We start from the raw sequence: 24,891 nt of genomic DNA, 5'->3' as shown, positions 1-24,891 counted from the left end.
CATGTGTTCCCACTATTGTTAGTATAGTAAAATTATATCACAATGGTCTTAGTAATATGGTGTCAGGGAAACGTAGGTTGTTTAGTCTAGGGAACCTCTAAACCCTTGATTTTATATTTTACACTGTCTAAGACTTTCCTACCCAGTGTTATTTGATACTCATAGTAATGTGGCATTTCTCTATCCATTGGGTATATGGAGAAATATTCCAAATGACACTGGTCTTGAAAAAGTCCTTCAGATAGTGGGTGGTCCAGCTAGGGAAGCAGGAACTTCAGAAGCCTAGATAACTGTTGTTATCTCTTCGTTCTTGAGTTCACGTTTTTATCTCATCAAATTTCTCTTTGCTGTCAGTCATACAAATGGGTATGTATATGGCTTGGTTTGCTCTGGGAATAAAACTCCAGTGCAGAAAATGATGTCCTTATTAAGTGAAAAAAAAAATGGGCCACTCTGACTGGCCCCTTGATCCCTAGTATCCAAAGTACATGGACATTTCCCTAGACTTCATTGTTCATTACACAAATGTTTTGCTTCTCCCACCTAAGCCCCTCTTATTTTAAAGTCAAATGTTTATCATTGCTTGACTAAAGAGAAAGGGTCACTCACATGTCTGCATTGACTACAATTCACTATGTACTGTTTGTAACATTTCAATACCTTCCATTGTGTTTTGAGTCAATGCCTGGCATAGGCTATACCAGGAGTGAAGCACATGTTTCACTTTTAATACCATCTTGTCTTTAAAGAGTAGTAATGGATAGTATACTATGCTGCACATTAATCAAATGTAGTGGCTGAACCCAACAGAAAATCAATCTCTCATGGTCTTGAGGCTGGGAGTTTGAAGGCATTACTTTCTTGAGACTGGACAAAATCCTTTCATGGCTCTCCCTACTTCATGAAGGTGAGAATCCATCCTCAGTGTTCCTTGGTGTGCAAGTGCAAAGCTTCAATTTCAAAATCTGCTTCTGTGGTCACATTGGATTCTTCTGAACTGATAAAATCATTAGACCCACTAAACTAAAGCCTGTTCTAACCATGTCATCTTATCATGATTCCATCTTCAAAGGCTTATTTTAAACATATCCAGTCTTACAGGTACTAAGGTTAGGACTTCAGTCTTTACAAATAAACTTTTATATTTTCACTGGAGTCATAAACTTATGAGGACAAGGGCCTTATTTCCCATCTTCTCAAGGTTAGCACAAATGTTGGGTAACAGAATCGTAGCATAGTTTACTTGATCACCTTGGCTATACTAGGTCTTGGTTGTGTATCCTTGAGCAAGCTTGTTAGATCCTTTTCTGGAGAAGGAGCAATATAGTACTATCCTTGCAGTTAGTATGAGATTAAGAATATCTGGCAGATGCCTACCTGTTGCTGTGTCTATTCAAGTAGGAAATGCTTATTGAGTTCTGTTGAAGGAGACTGTGTGATACACGGAGGTGTTTACCACTAAACCATTGTCTTTGGCTTTCACCTCAAAGTAAAAGATGTTATGTGAGGTAACTCTGAAGTTTCTTCTACTCTGCATTTTGTAAATTTATTTTCTTGTTCCTTTAAGTAACAGAGGGCAAGAGAATGAGAGCAAGCAAGTGAGAGATTACTGATTGTATATATTTTTTTGAGTTTCTAATATGGATTCATGGAAAGACACATTGTTTGTTTATGTCTTATGTATAATACTTTGTACTATATCTATTTAACTTACTATTTTTAGTTATTAAAATTTAAGAACTATTTCTTGTTTCCTTAAGTCGGGCTTTGTGTTAGCTAAGGAATGACTAGAAATGAAGAATATACTGTTTTCATTGTATTGTATTTAAATCTCAAAGCAACTGAGACTTTATATCTACTTAAAATTGTAAATAGGCTCGGGTAGAAATAAAATAAAAGATTCTGGGTTTCTTAGAAGTTACCTTATTGCCCATCTGTAGCTCCTTCTGCTACACACACACACACACACACACACACACACACACACACTTCTAGATTATGAAAACAAAAATGGAGAACCCGATGCACATTCCATCAGTTTTTATGTGCTGACCCTCTTTGCTGATTCACTTCCCATGTTCAAAGACATCCTCTACAGGTGGCAGAATGACTCCCAGCAGCAGATGGAGAGCAGATTGGAGGGAGGACTATTTGGAGAACTCTAAGGGAAAGCTTCCTGGGAGCTGTTCCTTTTGGATGTGGTTTAACATCTTCCTCCATCCAATTGGGTTGAACTGATGCCTCTTCAGTTTCTTTTGAGCTGGAATTTGAATGGAGAGAAAAGATAAGTGAACTAGGCTTTGGGGAACAACCTTGAGGAACAAAGAAGGAGTACATAAGCTCCCTAAAGGAACTTTCTTCTGTAGAAAGGACAGAAGGAAGGTCACTATGACTGGCTGAGATATGATATGACGTCAGGTATCTACCAGAACAAGCAGGGGCAGGAAGAGTGGACTAAGGGGGAAACCACCCAGGCTTCACAAAAGTATTTTATTATTCCAAATGTCTTGTACAATTTCAGTTCCTAAGCAGGCCTCTAGCTTTCTAAGAAAGACTTTCCCAATTCTGTAGGGTTAACTGCCCACACCCAAGTAAAAGGGTGAGGTTATGTGAAAGGTGAGTCTTAGGGGGAGAGATAGGGGAAGAGGTAAGAACCACCCTCATTTGTTTATCTTGAATTCTTATGAAAGACTTGGTTTTGAAATGTAACTGCCTGAATGTGGTAAGGGAGGAAAAGGGTACAAGGTGACTTAAGGTAGACACACACACACACACACACACACACACACACACACACATACACACACACACACACACACACAATCTAGCTGGCTCCTTAAAATTATCTGTGGATTATTGAAATTTCAAAAGCTAACCTAACAATGTGCAGATGAACACATACAGGAAAGGTTAAAACCCTCTACAATAGAGGTTTTGATAGTCATCTTTCTTTCTTTTTCTTCTCCAGGCCTATCACCAATTGTTAATCCTACCAGTCTAGAGTAAGATCACTACCATAATTGAGAGGCAAATTTGAAGCAAGCTTTAATTAAATACTGGCCAGGTTGATGGACTTTCTGGCCAGGTCCATCTCTGGGTTTCCAGAAAATGGACCCAGTCACAGGGGCTTAAAAAGGCAAAACCTACAATTCACCACATTTTTTTCATCAGGTCCCATCAGGGGAAAGCATACATCCTGATGTGTTTTCTGCCTAGGTACCTTCCACTTACATCCAATCAGGGCAAGCATGCATCCTGATCCTGATCTTATTTCTTGCCCAAATGTAATCAAGCATATATGATGCAGATGGGTCAAAGAAACTTGATTAGGACAGTGAAAACATATTGCTTCTATCTGTCATAAACAATAGCTTCAGGAAGTATTGGTCCTTACACCAGGGGTTTACAGCTTAGAGGTATTTTTGCTTCATGAGTCTTTTAGGCACAGTAATTAAAGTAACTTTGGCTCTCACATGGTAACAGGGATTAATGGGTCAGTTTTATTTATTTTTTAATCTTTTCTTTATGTCTGCCTACATTAGTATTCATACATGTATTATTTTAAAAATAAAAGCAGTTCATACCACATACATTGCTCTTCTGTCTTTGACTCAGAAGTCTTGATCACCACAGGGATACTTGTTTTACACCTTCCAACTAGTGCAATGCATCCCATAGAATTAAAACATCACAAATCATTTAACAGCAGCCTGCATGATGCACAATTAAACCTGTTTTGGAGTTTCAAACAGTCCTCCTAGAATCATTCTTAGATTATTTGCAGATAGAGGGGTTTTCCAGGACTCTTAAAGTTAGAAATAGTAGTCACACACTCAATTTGATACTGTCAAATGACATCACTAACAAGGTTTATAGATCTATCTTCCTACCCTGATTAACTAACTGCCCATTTGTTTGCAACTTGGCCAGTACTATAAGTCATCAAACTCTTCCAGGCAATAGTCAGGTTTTTTTTTTCCTTCCCGTTTCACTAAGAAGATTGAACACTGAAAGGTGTACTGGTGATTCATATTTCTTCTCTAAATATTTGTTTGTGGCTTTGTAGTTTGAAAAACAGTTCTCTAAAAAATACAATTTGGAGCACTCTGTTTACTGTTTTCCTCTTCATCATCATTGTCCTCTTCCTCTTCCTGCTGCTGCTGCTCCTCCTTCTCCTCCTCCCCCTTCTCCTCCTCCTCCTCTTCCAATTGTATGGACTAAACCCATGGCCTTGCACTCATCAGCCTAAGCATTCCATTTATCATAACCACAAAGTAAGTGCTTCTGTCAAGTAATACCTAGCTGGCTCTTTATTTCATCTTGTCCACTGGAGATTTTCCTAGACAGATTTTTCTCATCTTCATGCTGTTGATACTGTCTGAGTTTTTATGAATTACTTAGGAAACTATTCGTGACCTTATCTTATTGAAATATTCTATATTTTCTGTTTACCATATATTCTAAATGTGTGCATGTCACTGCTTAAATATCAGGAGTTTATTCAATTCTGGTAAAAGGATATTACTTAATACTCCCCCAGTAGGTCTTGGTTTTGTTTATTCTTTTCCTAATGGATTAAAATTACTTGATTATATAAATATGTGCACATGCTTGGATATTGGGGGATTTTGGTATTCATTCGACAGTATTCAATAGTATATTTTTCCTTTATTTTTTTAAAATTAAATTATTTTTTATTCTCTCATATATTACATTGTGACTGCAGGCTTCTGTTCCTCCTCTGCTCCCCTTCCCTTCCCTATCACTTCTCCTCTCCCCCAGTTTTGCTCCTCTTCCATTTCCTTTCAGAAAAAGAGGTCTCCCAGGGATAGCCACTGAACATGCAGCTCTGAGTTACACTGCACAATGTAACACAGATATGAGTACACAATACTATTGAGAACAGTTTCACAATGCCTCACCACACCTCCACACACACAATCATTATTTTACAGTTTGTGTTGACTAGTCTTATGCCTTTTTTTCTTTCAGATAACTGTAAGAATTCTCGTTAAACATAAACAAAACTATGGATTTTGATTTGTAGACCACTGAATGTTTTAGAGCATTTGAGGATAGCAAGCATGGTAATCAGATAGCCTTTGCATATGGGGTCTATGCTTCCCTCCATCTAGATTTTAGAAAAAGTTGTCAAAATGCTTTCTTGAGTCATGCTTGGTTATGATGTTATAGCTGTTTTTGATAATGGTACTTTTACCCAGTATTTTAAGTCTCTTTGTAATATTGCAATATAAAAATGAAATAATTTTAATGATTAAGTATATTTATAACAAGAGCTATAAATTATCATAAATAACAGATGCTGTTGTTAAAGCAACTTACTTATTTTGTATTTTATTTTTGCATTTTACACTCTGGAAAACTATTTGCTAAGTTTGTTCTTTCCTCTTTTGAAAGTAGTTATTCTTGAAATTCATAAGCTCCCTATGTATCGTTAAAACATCCTGAGAGGTGATAGAATTATGCTAAATATACTGCCCATGTCATTAAACTTCTTCTTAATTATAATGACTACCACTGTAAATTATAGAACTAACATAAATCCAATGGTATTTGGCAAGACACTCAAGATGGCTCCTTACCCTTCAAATTCAGAACCTCCTTCCAGTAATTTGAATAGGATAAATCTTTTAACGATAGATAGGGAGCTTATGAATTTCAAGAATGCTGCTCTGTTGAGTGTTGATGTGGTAGATACTGCAGATAAAATTACCCATGGCCTGAGGTCGGTATTTTTATTTTGGTCAAGCTTCAAAAATGGCATATATAGCTTGATCATGCTAGCCCTTTTTGTCCTGGGAATACTTTTATTCCTGCTCATCATGTTAAAGCTTGTCTTTAACAACATCAACGTGTTGGCAGCCAAAGTACATGGTTTGAACCTGAAAATGGACCCCCAGATAGAGTTATTAATTTAACAGGCTGGCAAGCCAAGGACGGGTAAGATTCTATACAAAGCTTTACCAACCTAAGACAGAAGTGCATTGCTTTTGATAATGCATATTCCATGATGGGCAAGGAAGGCATTCTTGTCAGAATGACCTAAGACAGGCTCAGTCTTGTTAATGAATTAAAAAAGAGTGAGAGGTGGAGAGCCTTTGGGGCTGCTTGGCAAGAATCTGACATTGGCTAAGGACAAGGAAATGTGCTGCTTGGCAGGAATATGACATTGGCCAAGGACAAGGAAATAGGCTTCAGGCAGGAATCTGACATTAGGCTAGTAAAAAAAAAGTAATTTCAGACAGGAATCCAAATTTTAGGCTAGAACAAGGAAGTAGGCTTCAGACATGAAAATGACCTTGGAGTATGACAGGGAAGTAGGCTCAGATATGTTGGTCATCCTGATAAGCTCTTAGAAACAGTGATCACAGGAGTGTTCATGGAATTGAGTTTAATGCCTTGCTTTTTTTTTTTTTTTACTATTTGTGTTTATTGTATTGTTTGTTCCTTGACTATTTGCATCTATTGTATTGCTAGATCCTCAACCTAGAACTGACTTTAATACATGCATGCAATCAAAATGGTATAAAAGCATAAAGGAGGAGGGGGGTTGCGAGGGGGTTCTAGGGAGGGAAAATGGGGAAAGGGGATGACATTTCTGTTGTCAATAAATAAAATATCCAATAAAAAAAGAAAGTAGTCATAGTATGTTGACCAGGCTGGCTTTAACTCCTAGATCAAAGAATATACCTGTGTTAGTTGTCCTGAGAAGCTGAAATCCCAGGACTCTACCACTGTGCTCTGTTAACTTTTAGATCTATATTGAGCTTTCTATCATGGGGAGTCTAGCCATGGAAGTCTAGAATCATTAAATTATTTGTGGATATGGAGAAGCCTTTCAATATTTTGCATGCATTTGGGGGTATTTCTTTTTAAACTTGATTATATTATTTGTTTTTAATGAAACTTGCTTGAAAGTTTTAAAAGTAAAATGAATATCGGTAGTGCCTCAGTCTCTACTGAAAGGCAGCTCTGCACCACAAGGTTGTCTTTGCGAAGCAAATGTGGTTCCAATCCTGCTCAGATCAACTTGGTAAATGCATGAAAACGAATGGTTCTAGAAAGTTTTAGAGACACTCCAATAGGTTTCCTTTAACTGATGGTGACACTATTTGCTTTGTCTTTCTTACTGAAAGAAACTTTTTTCTGACCCAAGCCTTATCGCTCCAAAAGAGAACCATGTCTATGGAAACTGGGGGAGCTAGTCCTGGCCCGGACACTTTGCTGCAGAGGAGTCAATAGGCTATTGTTCTCTGGACACTGTGCAGCCTCCTTTCTGTCTTCTGTTTCCACTTGGCTTTTATTTTTATCACCTAAGTGAATTGGGCAGAATGGGAGGAACACAGCACAAGGGACGAATAGCCCAGCTACTGCAGGTCACAGCCAGAACTTCTGTTACTCTATCTTTCTCTTCACTAGGATGGGTAATTTAAGGACTTCCTTTCATCTGGAAGGGCACAACTTCAAAACTATTGCCTTGATGGGCTCTAAAATTCTGGAGAACACTTGTGCACTGCCAGATAATTTTGGGTAACTGGAGCTGTGTACAGGCCATGGTGGCTTTCAAAACATACACATATCTCTGTCTCCAAGTGACACACATACCACTTTACACTGACAGCATAATGTCTTGCAGACATATTTCTGCCACACTCCTTTCCACAGCTGAAGCAGGGAGAAATGCGAATGCAACTATTATGAAGGCGTCAGTGATGTTTCTCTGTGATAAGCAAGTGAATGGACGTGGAAGAACATCTATTTTTACACTTGAAGAAGAAAGAGTTAGCTTACCAGATTACTTCAAGAAGAGTTGATCTTGATAAGGCTACATGCCACAGGTGAATTTAGGGCCCTCTTTGGCGTGATCTTATGGTTCACTCATAGCTTCATGAGCAAGTGAATTGAACATGAATAGGTTAGAAAATTGTTTCCTTACCTGTAATATTAAAAGTAGTGTTCATTACTATTTATGTTAGGGTTAAAGTTTTTCTCTTTTTTACTTTAATAGGAGAAACTCCAGTCATTTGCTTGGCGCTTCTTCATACTGCAGTTGCAAAGAGCTTTAATGAGCTGCCTCGGTTATTCCTCTTCCTTGAACTACTCTCTAAAGAGAGCCTTTCTCTATAATTTTAGGTTGCCTTTTTCTGAAGATGAATACTCTCTTTTGGAGAGTGGTATCTAATTCCCATTGATTTAGGGAAAATGGAAATGCCCAAGCCAGTCACTAGGACAAGCATTGGAGACTTGGCTTAGTGAGAAAGAGCCATAGCCACCTTTCTAGACTATTGGAGTTCAGATCTCAGCACCCATGATTGGCCATTCACAACCTTCAGTTCCAGGAGATTTGACACCTTCTTCTGAAACCTGCATAAAATCATGTGTATACACGGACACTAGTGCACTTTCTCACACTCGCGTGAACCATATCTTAGTACGAATTTTAAAAGAAACATTAAAGGCATTTAGATGACCTTTATATTTAAAAAAGAAACTAAGTAACTTTCTGAAATTAAATGTGCCTTCTAAAGATTCAAATACACAATAGTCCACTTTCACCTAAGTATCTCTGACTCATTTCTCATGTCCAGAGAGTCAAATAAACGATTTTTATACAAATAAAGGGCAAAAGGGCAAAATATGTATATATATATATATATATATATATATATATATATATATATATGAGCCAACAAAATGAAACCAAATGCTATGGTAGTCTAGAATGCCAAGCAAAACCTAGAACAAATAATGTCGCCAAGCCAGAATGAAAACCTAACTAGATTGTTGCAGAAATGTCTGTCAGTGAACACACTCTTATTCCATGTTCATGTGAAAGACTAGAATTTTTTTTTTTTAAGCTAAGAGGTGTGGCTCCCTGGAGGAGCAAACTTGGATCAAATGTGGGGTCAAGGCAGGACCCAACCTCAGAAATGTCATTGTGAGATTGGCAGGAGTAGGATCTTGTCCTCCCCAGCCCTGCTTCATACCTGCCTGCCCTGGTGCATGTAGCCCTGTGCTCTCCCTCCCACACCCTCATTTGCCTCACCAGAGGAGGTCACGTACCTGGTTAAACTTCCTTTACTTTTATAGGCTCATATCCAGCAGCACCTGGAATTCCTCCTCATGCGAAGGAGGCATTCCCAGCCCCCAGTTCCAGCCTATGATGTTCACTCACCCTGATAGCCCCTCCTTTCCCTCTCAAAGGTTTAAGAAGCCCCCTTTCCAATAAACCAAAACAGCTCTTCAAAGCTGTTGGTACCCTGCACACTCACCACTGAAGACCATGATCTTGCCTGTACCCACAGGCCAGATTAAGTTTCCTTCCCTCCAGTCTAGCCCGGTGTACAATAGGCCTGGTTACACAGAAGGGGAAGCAGACACAATGTAGCAAAGAGGAGCATGGACATCTTACAGGAACTGGCTCTAACATTGCTTTGTGAGTACATCTTGTTGAGTCACTACAGGGACTGAGCATTTTCTAGTTTTACAGTCTGTGAGGGTGATAAGGGCCTCTGCTGTACATGTGGACACTGGGTAGCTGACAGGATCAGTGGTTCATTTGAAGAGTTCCCTTTCGAATTCTTACTTCTTAAAACAAAATTCACTAGTAATAACTTATTTTGTACTGTGTGTTAAACATGGACTCTTACATCTGTTCCTTCTAAATGCTGTGTTTGTATATGTGGAAAATGAGAGTATATGAATCCTATGTAGAGAGTATATGAATCAGTTCGGCATGCTGGAAATAGACATAGTATAACAAGTTCCATAGCGTAAGACATACCATTGAGTGGTTGGCTGTACACACTAGGAATTTTTGTTTTCAAGATCCTGGAGGCTTCCAAGTCCAAGATCAAGGTGCTGAATGATAAATCTGGGATTGCTTCCTCCCTTTAGATGGCTGCTTCCTTGTGTCCTCATAGGCAAAGAGACCTTTCCGATGTCTGTTCTTACAAGGATATGGTCCCTTAGATCAGGGCTCCATCCATTTGACCTCAGCTAACCTTGATTACCTCTTTATCCAATGGCAGTTGACACCAGAAGTTAGGTTTTGTTATCTAACAAAATATTTTATATAAGAGGGTTACTTGCCTCAAACAATGGAAAATCAGTTTTTGGAGCACACGGCACACAATCTTTTAAAGAAATCTGTTCTCACACTCAGATCACCCTTGAGGAACATCTCTCTCTCTCTCTCTCTCTCTCTCTCTCTCTCTCTGACTCTCTCCCACTTCCCTGCTTCTCTCCCTCCTTTTCATCTATCCTTTCTCTTTCTTTCTCTCTCTCTCTCTTTCTCTTCCTCTCTCTCTCTCCCTCCCTCCCTCCCTTCCTTCCTTCCTTCCTTCCTTTTCACTAGGGTGTTTTTACTTCTATGATGAATCAGCAAATTACAGTTTAAATAATTTTTAAAATATAACTTTTTAAACTAACCTTTCATTCTCACAGACAGGCATTTCTTTTACAGTTTGTACATTTAAGACAAAATGTAAACTTAAAGTTAAAAGTTGTCTCCTGGTCTCTCAAAAAATGAGAGGATGGGTACATTGATGTAGAAACGGTCATGAGTGTATCTAACTATGACCCACATGTGGTATTTCGATCTTAAAGAGATTATCGGAAGAAGTGTGACAGGCTCCTTCAGAGAGTAGAGTACAGAAAGACCTTTGAATCTGTTTCTTCTGTCCTGTGGACACTGAATTACATCTCAGACCTACATGGTAGACAGTGGGAGAGGATCATCTGCATCCCCTTCTCACAGTAACATAGAGGCTACAAGGGAACGACAACCAGGCCCTTAGCATTCTCTGAAGGTAAATCCTAGATGATAAAAAAAAGCACACAACTTCTAAAAATCTACATAGCTACACACCCATGTAAGCCAACAATTTGGTGTCAGAAAGCTACCTTGTCATTAAAGATGAGTCACTTTATCACAAATGACACTTCTGATGGGGATATTATTTAAAGCATGTAGTAAGTGGCATGATGCAGGCCTCAATCATTAGAACAGAGAGCTGGACCATCGGGATTGGCCAATTCATAAATCCATTCGTGGGTGTGACCTGACTGATGTGTATGGGCAGGGGTCAGACCCACTATTGATTTTATATTAATGGAATATAAAAGTAAATGTACTTATTGAGAGATTCAGCTTGTTAAGTGCAATTTACAACATATAGTGAAACATGCTTCCTCATTTTTCCAGTTAATCATTAATGTCTGCCATCTACAGACTGACACCTTATAACACGGAATTCATAGAATTACCACTTTCATCTATAGAACTTGGCTTGATTCAATGTTTAGAAGTATTAACACATTTACCTGATGGTAAAATTCCTAGAAGAAAAAAATGATGTTATTCATTAATTGTGTTACATGTTTCATGTTTCTCTAATATCTCTATCATACACACACACACACACACACACACACACACACACACACACACACATACATTTATATTATATGCATGCGTAGATACACAGGGACTATGGGAGCATCTTTATGATCCATTTTTTGTTAAGCTACCAAAGTCAGCGACACTTTCTTTCGAATTACACATACCTGTCCCCTAAAAGAATGTGTGCTTGTAATGTCCGGCTTCGACTTTATGTTTTAGGGGTCACCATTTTGTTTCTATCTTAATTCAGTTCTGACAGTAAGGAGTCAGGCTATGGTTGAGCTTCACTGTTCTCTGGTCTCGCTTCCTCTTTTCATTAATTCTGAGGACTTTATGACTCACACCTGGCCAGTTCTGCTTGAGCTGAACTCAGCTCGACTTCTAGTACACACGTTCCATTCTAGCCTGAAGCTTTGCTAATTCTTGTAAACTCTAGTAGTGACCTTCCAAGTGACTTTTAAGTACACGTTTGACTTCTGTGCTATTTAAAACTTCTCCCTTTTATTTTTTGCTTTGCTTCTGCCTTCTTCTTTACTGCTTCTCTGTGAAACCCGTTATCTTCAATGACTTGAAAAAAAAATACAAGATTGAAAAAAATTTAAAAAGCAACTGTTTTCAAGCACCCCGTGATGGCACACTGCCCCAATGGAGCCATCCTGTGTTATCTTAGCTTGAATATCTAGTCCCTTCTTTCCCATGGCTTTCCTTCCCCCAACGCTGCAGCTATGTTTAGTCCCAGATATGAACAACACTCTGCACTAAATACGCTGCCTTTTCTTTCCCTCCCTATTATGTTCTTATAGAGATGATGGATAATTTAAGTGAGAATAAAGCGGCAGAAAGGCAATTAGGTGAATGTCAAATGGCTACAGCTCTAGGGACAGAATGCATTTTTGATGAACTTTAATGAGCTAGGGTGTACTTCAGGGAGGAACACTACAAGGACTTTACCGGAGGACAACCTGGCCAGCACCTGTGACATTTACAGCCCAAAGAGTGAGCGAGGGCACAGTCTGTCTAGTGCACGGAGGTGCCGATATTAAAAAAAGCTCATGGGTAGGAAGCAAATGAGCAAACTCGAGCGAGGTTGTTTTCTTTTCTTTCTTTTAAGAACTTAAAAATTCTGTTTTGAGTACCTGTAGCCATAGTGTGTCAAACTCTATGTTCCGGCTGTGTGAGGGAGGAAAAGTACATTGATTTTTCTTTTCTTTTCTTTTCTTTTCTTTTTTTAATTGTAGGAAAGGAGCACTCGCAAGAGCACTGGGGAGTAGGAGTGAACTCCTAGCTAGGCTTTGTGTAACAGTGCCTCCAACCACAGCCGTCACATGGGTTCTTTCTGCTTTGCTACTTTTTTGACTGCGTGTCAGAGGGCTGTGCATTTCACTTCCCCCCTTCCTGCAAGGCCACTGAACCATGTGTCGGCGGGATTAATCTTTGTCCACAATGTCTCTGCAAAGGCTTCTGCAGCAGCAGAGCAGCAATGGCAATTTGGAATACTGTACTGACCCTGCCTATGGCTCCTACTCCACACTCACAGGCCCGCTCACGATGGAAGACAACCGAAGGATTCAAATGCTGGCAGACACTGTGGCTACTTTGCCCCGGGGACGAAAACAGGTATGGTTGCAGTGCTGTCTGGAGTGTTCATGTTTGTCTCCCTTCTGCTGAAAGTGGTACCGACTCCTGTGTGTCTCTGTTAAGTATATGACTCTTAGCCTCACTCCCCATTCTTAAGAGTCATTTTGGTTCTTATTCAAAGGAGAGTTCTTTTCCCTGAGGAGAACTCTGTCTACTATGCCAATTAACTTAGGAGTTAATGACTGAGAGTACGAGTGAGGGCAGAGGTGACATTTCTACCAGAGATAGTGTCATAGTGGAAAGATGGAAAAGCAGTCACATTCAAAAAAAAAAAAAAAAGTAAGACACATATATTTCTCTTTATTTAATGATGTGCTTAGGTAAAATGAAAGTTCTTGAGCCCAGTGAACATGATGGTTGTTTACAGGTACACACCGGCATGGTCAGCCCTTCTTCATTTGTGTACCTGTTGATTCTCTCCCTCTAGGCTCCCCTTCAGGCCTTATCAGTTCACAATCAAGAGAAGACTGCTCCTTGAACATGAAATTTGTAAATCAAGTAAATTCTTCAGTCCCAGAACATAATACAACCTTGGGCCATTAGGAAATGGGACTTTTGTGGGGAGGTGAATGTTGACTAGAAACCTAGCTGTGGCATCTGGAGTGAGTTGGTAGCTGCCATTACATTATGTCCTCCTTAAAGGGAAGCTATCAGACTAAATTCCCTTCACTTGATTAGGTAACAGCAGAAACAACCTCCTTGAACCCTATGCCCTTTAAGTAAGGAGATGTACAGGGTGCTTGGCACTCAGTAAAGGCTGTTTGAAAAATTTTATTTCGTAATATTTCTTTAGAGATTAAAAACTCACTTGGGAAAATCTGTCTAGTGAATTTGTTCTGAATTTTTGGGCTTTCATTTTTAATACATAAAAATTAACTATCTACCTCCTTATGTATTTTGATCATATAACTTGCTATAAGGTCCAAAGTGTGTATTTGAATTTACATAAGCCACTGTGCACAAAATGTTTAGAACTCATAGAGAGCACGGCTTTGTGGCCTACTACATTATGTATACCATCTTCTCCTCTGAGCGCGTCTAACTTCAGCATTACAAAGTTCAAGCTTAAAGGAGAGTCAGGACCTGATGTGCTGAACTGATTCCTTGGAGTTTTCTGCAGTGATGAAGATCATAGCATTATTTACTGGTATTTGCTTATCATTCTCAATCCAAAGTGCTTTCATGATACAAAGTTTGGTGAACATCTGTATCAATTCATAAATGAGCAACACAGGAAATGCCAACAGGTTTGCTCAGATTCTAAATAGAGAGCAGTCAGTTTCTCTTTCTCTTTGCTACAAAGCCATTAAACCAAACTCTGGTCATTTGTTATTCTACAATTTTTTTCTCTGCATACATTACTTACCAGAAAAAAATACTTGTAATATTTGCACCAAGGAGGGATCTTTCCAGATCTCTTTTTCCACTCAGGCCTTACCTTGTGCCGGACCCCTGCAAGGAGAATCAAACTAGCAATACCTTTCTTTCCTGGAGAAGGGTTACAGCGAGGGGACAGTTTGAACAGGTGTTGTATAGCATACATGTAACATGTCCCTGAAATTCATCTTGCAGGCTGTAAGGTATTACTAAGTATGGGAATCCCTAAATGTGGGGGCACAGACTCTGATGTATGAGGAAAATCCAGTGTGCCTGTGAGAGGTGAGAGGAAGGACAGACATGTGGGCAAATTTCCTTGAGAAAATAGTGCAATTAGCTCTTGCTATCCACAAAGCATTGGTTCCAAAACCACCATCTTTGGAAAATCAAAGATCAGAGATGTTGGAGTCCCTGATATAAAGTGGCAGCATATTTGCCTATAAACTACTAAGATCATGTCTAATACCTAAGACAATACCATTGTCTATGTGAGTAGCTGTCCCACTATAGCATTTAGAGACTTAGGGCAGAGAAGAAACTTACACATGTTCAGTACAGATGTCATATGTTTTGTTCCTATAGAGTATTTTCATTGTCAGCTGATTGGATGGACAGATTCAGGGCTGACTATGATTTGACCAGCACCTAGAGCCACTGAATAATAGGTCTGAGATGTTGTGGATTTGGGGAACTTCATTCTAGAAGTGCTGCAGGTAGGTAGCAGGACTTCTACTGTAGCTGACAGAAGAGTAGACGAAGCAATGGAGATAAAGGGTAAAGACTTGGTGATCAGTGGCACTGAGGACCAAAAAGGGTCAGCTGGCTTTTAAGCCTGAGCTAAGATAATACAAATTGGAAAAGGACAGTAAGAAGGCCTGGATGGATATTAAAGGGGACAATAGAGGGACTTACGCATATAAAATGTGTGAGCACACAGACTTCCTATACTATCCACTTATGTATGTGTCCTTCTGTATATCTTCTCCTCTCATTCTTTTTAACACACTGTGTGATGTACTTCTCCTATCTTTAAAACCTTTTCTTACTTTTCTATTTCCTTAAGGAAAAAATAAAAAGCAAGTCTAAACCAAACCTTTGGGCATAGATTCCCGTAATCCTTGTCAGTGAAACTTCACACAGGTATATGTCAAGATTTTATAATTTTCCATGAGGATATTTGGCTCCTATTAATTTTTTTCTTAGAAAAACAAACAAACAAACAAACAAACAAAGAACAATAACAAAAACAAAAGCCCACCCCTCTGGGACTGTGTGAATGGTCTACACCAGGATCCCTGTGAGGCAATTGTGGTAACAGGTGTTTCTCTGTCTGCTGTTATTCTTGCCACTCTGAGGGTGACGTCAGTGTTCATACTTCTTGTTGTTGTGGCTTTGGTTTCTGCAAAGCTATATCTGGCTAGCTTCTAGCTTCAGCTTAATCTTCAGACTCCACTGGTTGTTTGCACTCAGAGTTGTTTAAAATTAGATTTCTCTGTGTGTGTGTGTGTGTATTATTTCGGTACCTGCATTTATAGGAAGTGCCAGACACACCAGGAATGCTTCTAATTTTGAACCTTGTTTCTTGGGAGGCAAAGTCCCTGCAACATAAACTCCTGAGGGAGGGTGATGGAAGGGAAGGGAAGTTTTACAACCATGCCATTCCCCAGGAGTAGATACTGTGCCTGACTGCCTCTCCCACAAGACTGTAATGAAGGCGGCTCTTACCTAGTGCTTCAGTGACAACCAGGAGTCTGGCACACAGGTACATTTGACTATGTATTAGATCCAAACAGATCATCATTGTCTAATTTTCTTTTAGTGATGAAATTATTTCTAAATAGGAAGCTTCTAGATGGCTGGTTTCACATACAATTTTGGTTACAGATGGTACTAAATGCTTGTAATGGGTATAGTTCTGGGTTAGGTTTTGCCCACAGGGACTTTCTTTGTATTAGTACCTCATCAATAGACAATATCAATACTGCAGGGTAATGTTTGGGCTAATACCCAAGCATTCTTTAAAAGAGGTATGGGGCTGTAATCAGACCCTCCTCGAAGCTGAAACATGCTATTCATCTCCCACATGGGTATAATAATTTAGGGCATTAATTTTACTTTCATTATTTTGTTATGTCTTTGGATAGTTTGATAATCCTTTCTGTCTTAGAGGTCTGACTTTCAAAAGTTGGGGAGAGCTGTATTCATGAAACAGTTGGGAGTAAAAGTGAGATAGGCAGGCAATTGGAGAGAGCCAAGGACATAATTTGAAACAAAATACTTAAAAACAAACAAAGAAAAGGAAAAAGTCCACTTCTGAATCTGTACCCTCTCTTTACCACACCCACATCTTTTCGTGTATAGGGGAAGTAAATCCACAGAGCCGGGGCAAGAGCATAACAGTCTAACCTAGCAGCAAAAGTGGCTTCAGTGTTAGTCTCTAAGCTGCTCTGAGGCAGGTTATCCATCAAGCTGTGTTTTTGATTTCCTCTCTACTCTGCACACTGACAGCTGCTGTATTTGGTCTTGATTTTGCACTAAAGAGAGACCCGTGAATCACACTGCATAGCAGGAGACATTGTGCGTGGAATATTAATGCCTTGTCTCTTAAGTCATCTCACTGAAAGCAGAGGAGCCTCCCTCAGATCAGCCCCAGACAACACTAGGCTCCTGGCGAGTGAGGAGCTAAGGAGCCTCCTCTACTGCAGTCAGGGCTGAATGTGTAGCTTTCCTGCCAAATTGCTAAGCCTAGACTTCTCATATTAGATAATGTGTAATAAAAGACAGCTGTTGTCAGCATATGCTGTAAATTGCACACCAGTTCTTCATTCATGAATTTGGGGGAGGGGTTGAGACATCATTACAACTCAGAAAATCTCTGGCTGGGAGGGCAATCTGGGGAACATCTACTCCATCCAAGTCTACATCTTTAAATAGGGCTAGTGCACACTAGGGAGAGGGAGACAAAGAAAACTTGATTCAGAAGACTCTGGCTAAAGCCTTGGGCACGCTCCAAGTAACACAGGCAGTTTAGCAGGTGAGCAAGGTAGAAACTTGGGAGTTTCTTTTATGTGATTCTTTAGGTTAGCCCAGATCAAAATTAAGAAGATGCTGTGTCAAGATGTAGCTGTTTCCTCCCGCACCCACCAGAGAGTATGATGGTAGCTATCATGTTTAAATTGCTTTTTTATTTATATGGTCACTGCTTAAAATAGCCTCTTTACTAACCCATAATGGAAGATAATTTATAATCTGATTTAGTTTGAACTTTTTGTGTCACTGATAACCTCAACAAATCAACTGCAGGAGGGCTCCCATGTGGCCTTATCCAGAGAGCTACACAGAACTGTTAAAAAGAGGGAGACAAGGGACACCCTCTTCTGTATAGAGAACGCTGATTGGTTTGGTAGACTTAAAAGACTATAGACTTGAATCTATGAACAATAACCAGTCACTTAAAAGGCACACTGAGAAAATCTTGAGGCTCTCAACAATTCTATGAATACTGGGCTAGGAAAGGACATTTAACATTATGGTAGCCAGACATTTAATTAATTCTTGCAAACATTTGATTTGTGAGGAGTGATTACGTCTCGCCAAAAACCATTCATTTAGCATTAGTATTAAGGTATCCCCATTTATTTTGTTTTTCATAGCTCTCTTTCTATACTGCTTGATTTTTGAGTAGTTAGTTCCTTAGCATTCTGTTTGTTTCTTTTGGCTTTTTCAATCCTATATTGGAGATTTTCATTTTTTTTCTTTTAAAAATTACCTTTGGAGTTTTTCCACAAACATTTAATTCCATGAAGAACAAAGTTAGAGAGGGATCTTAGCACATCACTTTGATCTGAATGTCTCACCATCATTCACTTGCAGATGGCATCTGAGGCTTAGCTGTCTGTCTGATTTACTATTTTTAAAGTCATAATCTACCCTTGGCCTCCCGTGAAGCACTGGGGTGGAAAGTGAAACGGTGTATTTCCCCAGAGTCTCAACACATACAGACGGTTACCTGCAGAAGTGAAGCACTTCTTCAAATATGCTCTATGCTCTTCATATCCACGCCCTTGTGTAGACTTGTGTAAGCCTCTAGGTGAATGATAAACGGAATGATGTGACGAACCAAAATGGCAAGAGCAACGTTTTAAAAACATAAAGCCCTTAGTTGTGGTTATAGTTAACAGAATTAAAGATAGCTGAAACAAGTACCTGACAATATGAATTAAGTGTGAGATACAAGGAAATGTTCAATAATGAAAACAGATCAAGAAAGTCTGAGCACACTGCAAGGGTGAGATGGACAACACCTGAAAATATTACCCTTTTAGAAATGCCTTTCACAAGGATGGAGCCTTCTGATGGAGCCTTCTGTCATATGACATAATTGAAAGTTACCATTCTTGTTAATCTCTCTCTCTCTCTCTCTCTCTCTCTCTCTCTCTCTCTCTCTCTCTCTCTCTCTCTCTGTGTGTGTGTGTGTGTGTGTGTGTGTGTGTGTGTGTGTATACATTTGCACATTTAATATTTTAGGCACATAACCAGATTATAACAAACCATTCAAATTGCTGTAGGTATAATTACATAATCCCATAATTACTCCGTATAAGTCAAAAGTCAAAATTTATTATAAGCCTAGATGATAATTTTAGGTCTGAGCCCTTCTGCTTGAGATTCCAGGTATAACTGACAAAGGAACACAGAGCAATTGTCACATATAAAATCTGTGGATGACCTTTCTGTTATGTATCGTGACTGGTCACTGAATTCCTAACACTGAGGCATTCCAGAAAATTGTGCAATTTTTGGCATTTAGTGTCTGGCAATTTGAGTAATGCAGGATTCTGTGGAACTTGTTCTGTATATATTAATTTCTCCTATACATTTTCCATGTGTGTTTTTATTCCTACATCATTTTTATTTATCTGTACCAACAGCTTGAATCTACTATTTTATTTATTTGCTTATGAATGACAATTACAGGATGTTGGCATTTAAATGCCAGGGCTTATTGGTAGAAAATATGGCCCCTCATTAAAATCACTTGTGCTGTTGTAGAGAATCTAGGTTCAATTTCCAATGCGCTTATGGAAGCTTACAACAGGTAGGCCTTAATTCCAGTTCTAAGTATCTGGTGACCCCTTCTAACCTTGCATATATCAGTCACCACAGAGACAGTGTGTGTGTGTGTGTGTGTGTGTGTAACAAGACCTTCAAAAATATAATTAGGGGCAAAAGTTATATTTTGTCCTTGGAACAATATTTAAGAAAGGATTAATTAATAAGTAACATTTATTAAATATTTCTTTAACAAAACTACAACAATGTTAGTAATTGACCACAGTCCTTACAATTGAGGTCTTCCCTTTTTCTGAACCCCTCTCTTTATAAGAGGGTCTGACCCAGAAGCTTATGCTTATATGACTTTCCCCAATATGTGCAGAGGAGTGAATGTTATGTTATTTATAGCATTATGAAGTTTCTTCCCATTTTTGGCAGGAAAGCTTACTATATTCTTCCAAAACTATTGTGAAATAAATCATATTTAGGATTGAGGTTTGGAGTCCCTCCCTCGTCTTTCTGAATCTATTTTTAATTTTCTAACCTAACTATTTGTGCGTGGGTGGTGGTGTTGGGGACTGAGAGTCAATGTGTGTGCACGCGCATGCAATGCTGTGCGTGTGGAAGTTAGAGCACGAACTACAGCTCATTCTTCCCTCTCACCAATCAAACCTGGGGGGGGGGGGTGAGCATCCACTGAGCCATCTTGCCAGTCATCGTCAACCATGTTTTTGTATGTAAGCTTTTCTTTGCCTATAAAGAGTAACACACTGGACTGTTATAAACATAAGCATTTCACCAGCGTAGGAGAAAATATGGACTTTGTGGTTTTCATGCTATTCTATGGAGGTGTTTCAGTGTGGTTGTAAATTGCTAATTTTGAGAAGTTGACATAAATGCAATTTAGGCGTAAAGCCATCCCTGGAAGTTTGAGGTCTGCTACAAGATATGAACACCCAACCCACCAGTATCTTACTGTTTAGCTTCTCCTCATCTTCTCAACAGAATGTCTGGGAGTCCCTGGTCTCTCAGACTCTCCTTTGCTATTAAGAGAGAATGGGCATTACTAATCTTATCTAACAAGGTTTCCAGGATGTTGAGAAAGAATAAAGTCCTTTGTAATCCAGAGCATTTGCAGACACATCTTAAGGACCTTGCTTTTAATATTTTTCAGCTTGCGTTGGCCAGATCAAGCTCTCTAGGTGACTTTTCCTGGTCTCAAAGGTAAAGAGATTCCTTTCCTCTTCCCTCCCCTCCCCTCCCTCCCCTCCCTCCCCTCCCCTGCCCTCCTCTCCTCTCTTCCCCTCTCCTCCTCTCCCCTCCCCTTCTCCTCCCGTCCTCCCTCCTTCCCTCCCTCCCTCCCTCCCTCTCTCCCTTCCTTCCTTCCTTTCTTCCTTCCTCCCTTCCTTCTTTCCTTTCTTTCTTCCTTACTTTCTTTGCTCTTTTTGAGTCTCTGCCTGAGATAGTGCTACCCCCCACACACACTCACCCACTCACATGTTGCTAACCCATATAACATTTGTAGAAATTAAAACTAATTTTCATTGTGACAGTTATTGTTAATGTTAAATATATGCTAAATATGATATTTTGATATTTATGCAGTTTATTTATTTATTTTTACTTACAGGAAGGTTGTTACTGTGGAAAAGCAGGACAATGGAACATTTGGATTTGAAATTCAGGTGGGCAGTTTTTAAACATTCTAGATTTCCAAGAGAAAAACAAGAATTCCATCAAGAAAAACACTAATTCCATCATGCTATTTGTGAAGAACAATAAAGTCAGGACAGGGTTAGAAGGACCGTGGAGACTAGATTTTATTTAGTATGTGGATGTTTTCCAGTGTGTTGAGTATTATGGGGAGAGAAAATGTTGAATTTCTAGGGAAATGTTTATTTCCCTAGAGATACACCTTGCTCCTTATGTATCACTATGATTCTTCCTTAAGGAGAACTCCCCACAAAGGTGCTTGATATTTTATGCCCTTAAATAAGAAAGCAAAAGACATTTACAGAAGTTTATTTTCATCTTATTATATTCTTGTATGTATGTAAATCAGATTCTAAATACTTGAATTGGGCATGATGGGTCATGGCTTTATCGCCAGCACTTGGGAGGCAGAGGCAGGGAGTTCTAAGCTAACCAAGAGTACACTGTGAGACTTTGTTTCAAAAAATAAAGATGAAAATAAAAAAATGCTTGCCAGATGGTATCTCTGTGTATATAGAATCCATACATGTTACAATTGAAACCAATATTTTGGAGAGTATAGTGAGAAATTTATAACACACACACACACACACACACACACACACACACACACACACATCATAATAATAACACTTAGAAACCGCTGGTGAAAATCAGTACTGGTCTTCATAGGTTTCGATGTGGCTGTCCAAGAATATTTATTGCCTGTCTTTCATAATTCTATTTGAGAAGATAGAGAATGGAGTCACGTGGACTGTAGTCTAATTTGAGTAGAGCAACTTAAGTCTCATTTCCCCCACTCCATTTCTGCATTTTTCCCCTCGTGCTTTGCATAATCATATTCTTATGCTATATGTCAGAGTTTAGATCTTCGCTTCAGTGAATGCTGCTTTCAGAAAACTTTGCGATGATAGCAACCCCATAAAAGGGAACTCAGTCGTATTTTAAGATCAGGAGCAGGAAGCTGCTACATTAAACATGTTTTGTGAGTGAAGAAACAACATGGAATGAATGGGGAAGCCGTGGGAGCAGAGGTTTCTGCTTTCTGAGCTCCACTTCTTTAAAATTTGGTGAAATCTGTAATTTACCATAAATTGTTGAGACATAATTTTCTACAAAAATGTGCTAAATCTATCAGATTTTAGAAGTACAAGCCCCTCACATGAGCTATTCAACTTTCTCTGAAGAGATACTGCCTCTGCATCACCACCTCTTCAAGGTTGCCTATTGGTCGTAACTGGACACCCATCACTGCTTCCTTCTGTTTCTCTCTCACCACAAGGATGCGCGCGCGCGCGCGCGTGTGTGTGTGTGTGTGTGTGTGTGTGTGTGTGTGTGTGTGTGTGGTGTGTGTGTGTGTGTGTGTGTAGAACCAAAGTCAAAATCATTTTTACTAGATGACAAGCCACAAAAAACATGAAATCTGTGGAGCTCAATGAGACCTGATGGCTTCACCTCTACAGCACATACATGCCACCTCAGAAGTCAACACTTCACAGGGACTCTAGTGACAATTTCTTTGTGAGCCAACAGAACACAAGGATGGGAGATGTAGGTGGGCCTACATTATTTGACCACATACTCTTTTCTGTGCCTTCATGGCTTCTGGTTTTTCCTTTCTATCTCTAATCCTCAAGTTCACAGCTGGTATGGATTGCGAATTTGCACATGAATCCAAGTTCTTATTCTGCTCTGTGCTCACTTTGAAACCTAGGGATGGAAGGCGGGTCTTCCTGTTGACATGGTTGTTGTAACAGTGACTTCTAAAAGGTTTATCAATCAGTTTGTGGCTCCTGCAGCACTTGAATTAGGCTGGCTTCCATTTCTACAAGGAGCTGAGCTCTGGTGTGGTCTGAGGCAGGACACTTTCACAAAAGGTTTCTGACACAGGTGGGACACTCGTTATAGGCCACTTAAAGCTCCTCTGCTTTTCAGATAGAGGATTCTAAATGTACTATATTTCAGTGAAAAATCAGCATTTAACAAAACCAAGTGGCTAGCTCTAAGAGTGACCTGATTATGGTGCCTCCGGTGTGGATTCCTCTTGACGAAAACAATACTCTGGAGTGGCTGAGTTTTTAGCAAGCAGATTTTAAAGGACAACTCAAAACACTGATTTATTTCAGAGTTACAAAATTGCTATACAGAGCACATTTTTTTCCTAGTTTTTTATGCAGTTTTAAGTAAAAAGCAAAACCACAAGCAATAGAACCCACTGAATTCTTTGTGTCAAACTGAGGCATCTGGGAAAGCTTGTCTCTTTTTTATTTAGTTGAATGACTGAGAAACTGGTGAGAATTCAGGGCAGGAGGGGTGTGTGTGCTCAGAAAGGAAATTGATTAAGTCAATTAGAACAAACCCAGGGCAGATTGTCACTATTTGCAGAATTCTGACTTAATATAATTACTGTTGGTCGGCCTCCCTGCTGAATATTTTGTATCTCATACTCTCTCCCTCACTGCCTGCTTTAGCCTGAAACACCCATAAGGATCTTTCTCTTTCACTTGGCTATGGTTGTTTCACCCCACTGAGAACTAAGACTCTCAATATTTTTCTTAATAAATATACAATGATAACATCAGATGGTCTCTGGTCTCTTAGGCTGAAAACAGAACATTTGGAGACACTCACATCTCACTTTCTTTCTCATGCCAGATGTTCTATGAATGGAACTGGCTGCTGCTGATCTGGTAGAATTGCAAAATTGGTACCTTCCATTCAGTGTACAGTGAGAAAAGCTTTTCCAAAGTTGTCCTTTGCATTTACCTATTATGCCACTTAATGCTCTTGGCATGGTTTTATGTTTTGATAAATATTTGTTGACCTTTTGGGAAAGTTACTATGTATCCACTTATATTTTTTAGACTTACAGACTCCAGAACCAGAACATATGTTCCTCAGAAGTATGCACTATGATCTGCAAAGTGCAGGAAGACAGCCCTGCTCACTGTGCTGGCCTGCAAGTTGGTAATGTAGCTCTGCTCATGCTAGAAGCCATTTAAATAGCAAGAAACTCTTTGAAAGTGAAGGTTAGGAAGCAGTTGGTGTTTTGAGTTTTCTTGAGTGACATTGTGGTTTGGGAGCTTGCTTGTTTTGCTTCATTTCCATGTTGGGGGGATTGTTTACATAACTAATAAAATACTCATTTTTTTCTGGGCATCTCACAGGTGACATCTTTGCAAATGTCAATGGCGTGAGCACAGAAGGCTTTACTCACAAACAAGTGGTTGACCTGATCCGATCATCAGGAAATCTGCTAACGTAAATATCCACTTAGTTGCTGTGGGGTTTCAAAGATGTTTTGGTGTCTGAGAATACCTGACAAGTGGGTAGCTTGTCTGGTTTTTGTAGACACTATTTGTCTGTGGCACACAAGAAGGAATGCAGCATACACAGCTTTGGTGTGTGGACATTTTTATAGGCCTCTTTTGTTTCCCGAGGTTTCATGAGTCAACATCTGAAGTCAGGGGATGACACTAGACAAAAGTCCTTGTGGGAGAGACATCAATTACTAATGTATTTTTAATGTCAATTCAATAAAACTGGCACACATTTCTTTGAGCCAAGAAAAATGGTCCTGTTCCCACAGTTCATGAAGTCTTTTAGCTACAATATTTTTTTCTCTCTCTCATATGCCTCAAACCTCTTGTTTTTTTTTTTTATCTCTGTCACTGTTTCATAAG

The 24,891-nt window shown here is 39.3% G+C and overlaps 1 protein-coding gene across 4 annotated transcripts in view; it reads left to right on the top strand.

The window, feature by feature from the left end:
- Window positions 1–24,891, top strand: part of Cytip (cytohesin 1 interacting protein) — a 62,259-nt gene that overhangs the window by 23,463 nt on the left and 13,905 nt on the right. For 3 of the 4 annotated variants that reach the window (XM_034495604.2, XM_076928759.1, XM_076928758.1), the window contains 5 exons: window positions 12,664–13,042; window positions 20,670–20,719; window positions 21,126–21,180; window positions 24,073–24,175; window positions 24,376–24,469. In XM_034495604.2, the coding sequence (XP_034351495.1) occupies window positions 12,869–13,042; window positions 20,670–20,719; window positions 21,126–21,180; window positions 24,073–24,175; window positions 24,376–24,469 (476 nt within the window). In that variant the 5' untranslated portion in view covers window positions 12,664–12,868. The remainder of the gene's footprint in view (window positions 1–12,663; window positions 13,043–20,669; window positions 20,720–21,125; window positions 21,181–24,072; window positions 24,176–24,375; window positions 24,470–24,891) is intronic. The other variant, XM_076928760.1, reaches the window with a different exon arrangement.

This window comes from Arvicanthis niloticus, chromosome 2 (assembly GCF_011762505.2).
Source record: "Arvicanthis niloticus isolate mArvNil1 chromosome 2, mArvNil1.pat.X, whole genome shotgun sequence".
In the NCBI taxonomy this organism is placed as follows: Eukaryota; Metazoa; Chordata; class Mammalia; order Rodentia; family Muridae; genus Arvicanthis; species Arvicanthis niloticus.
This window is presented reverse-complemented; position numbering and strand designations above follow the sequence as displayed.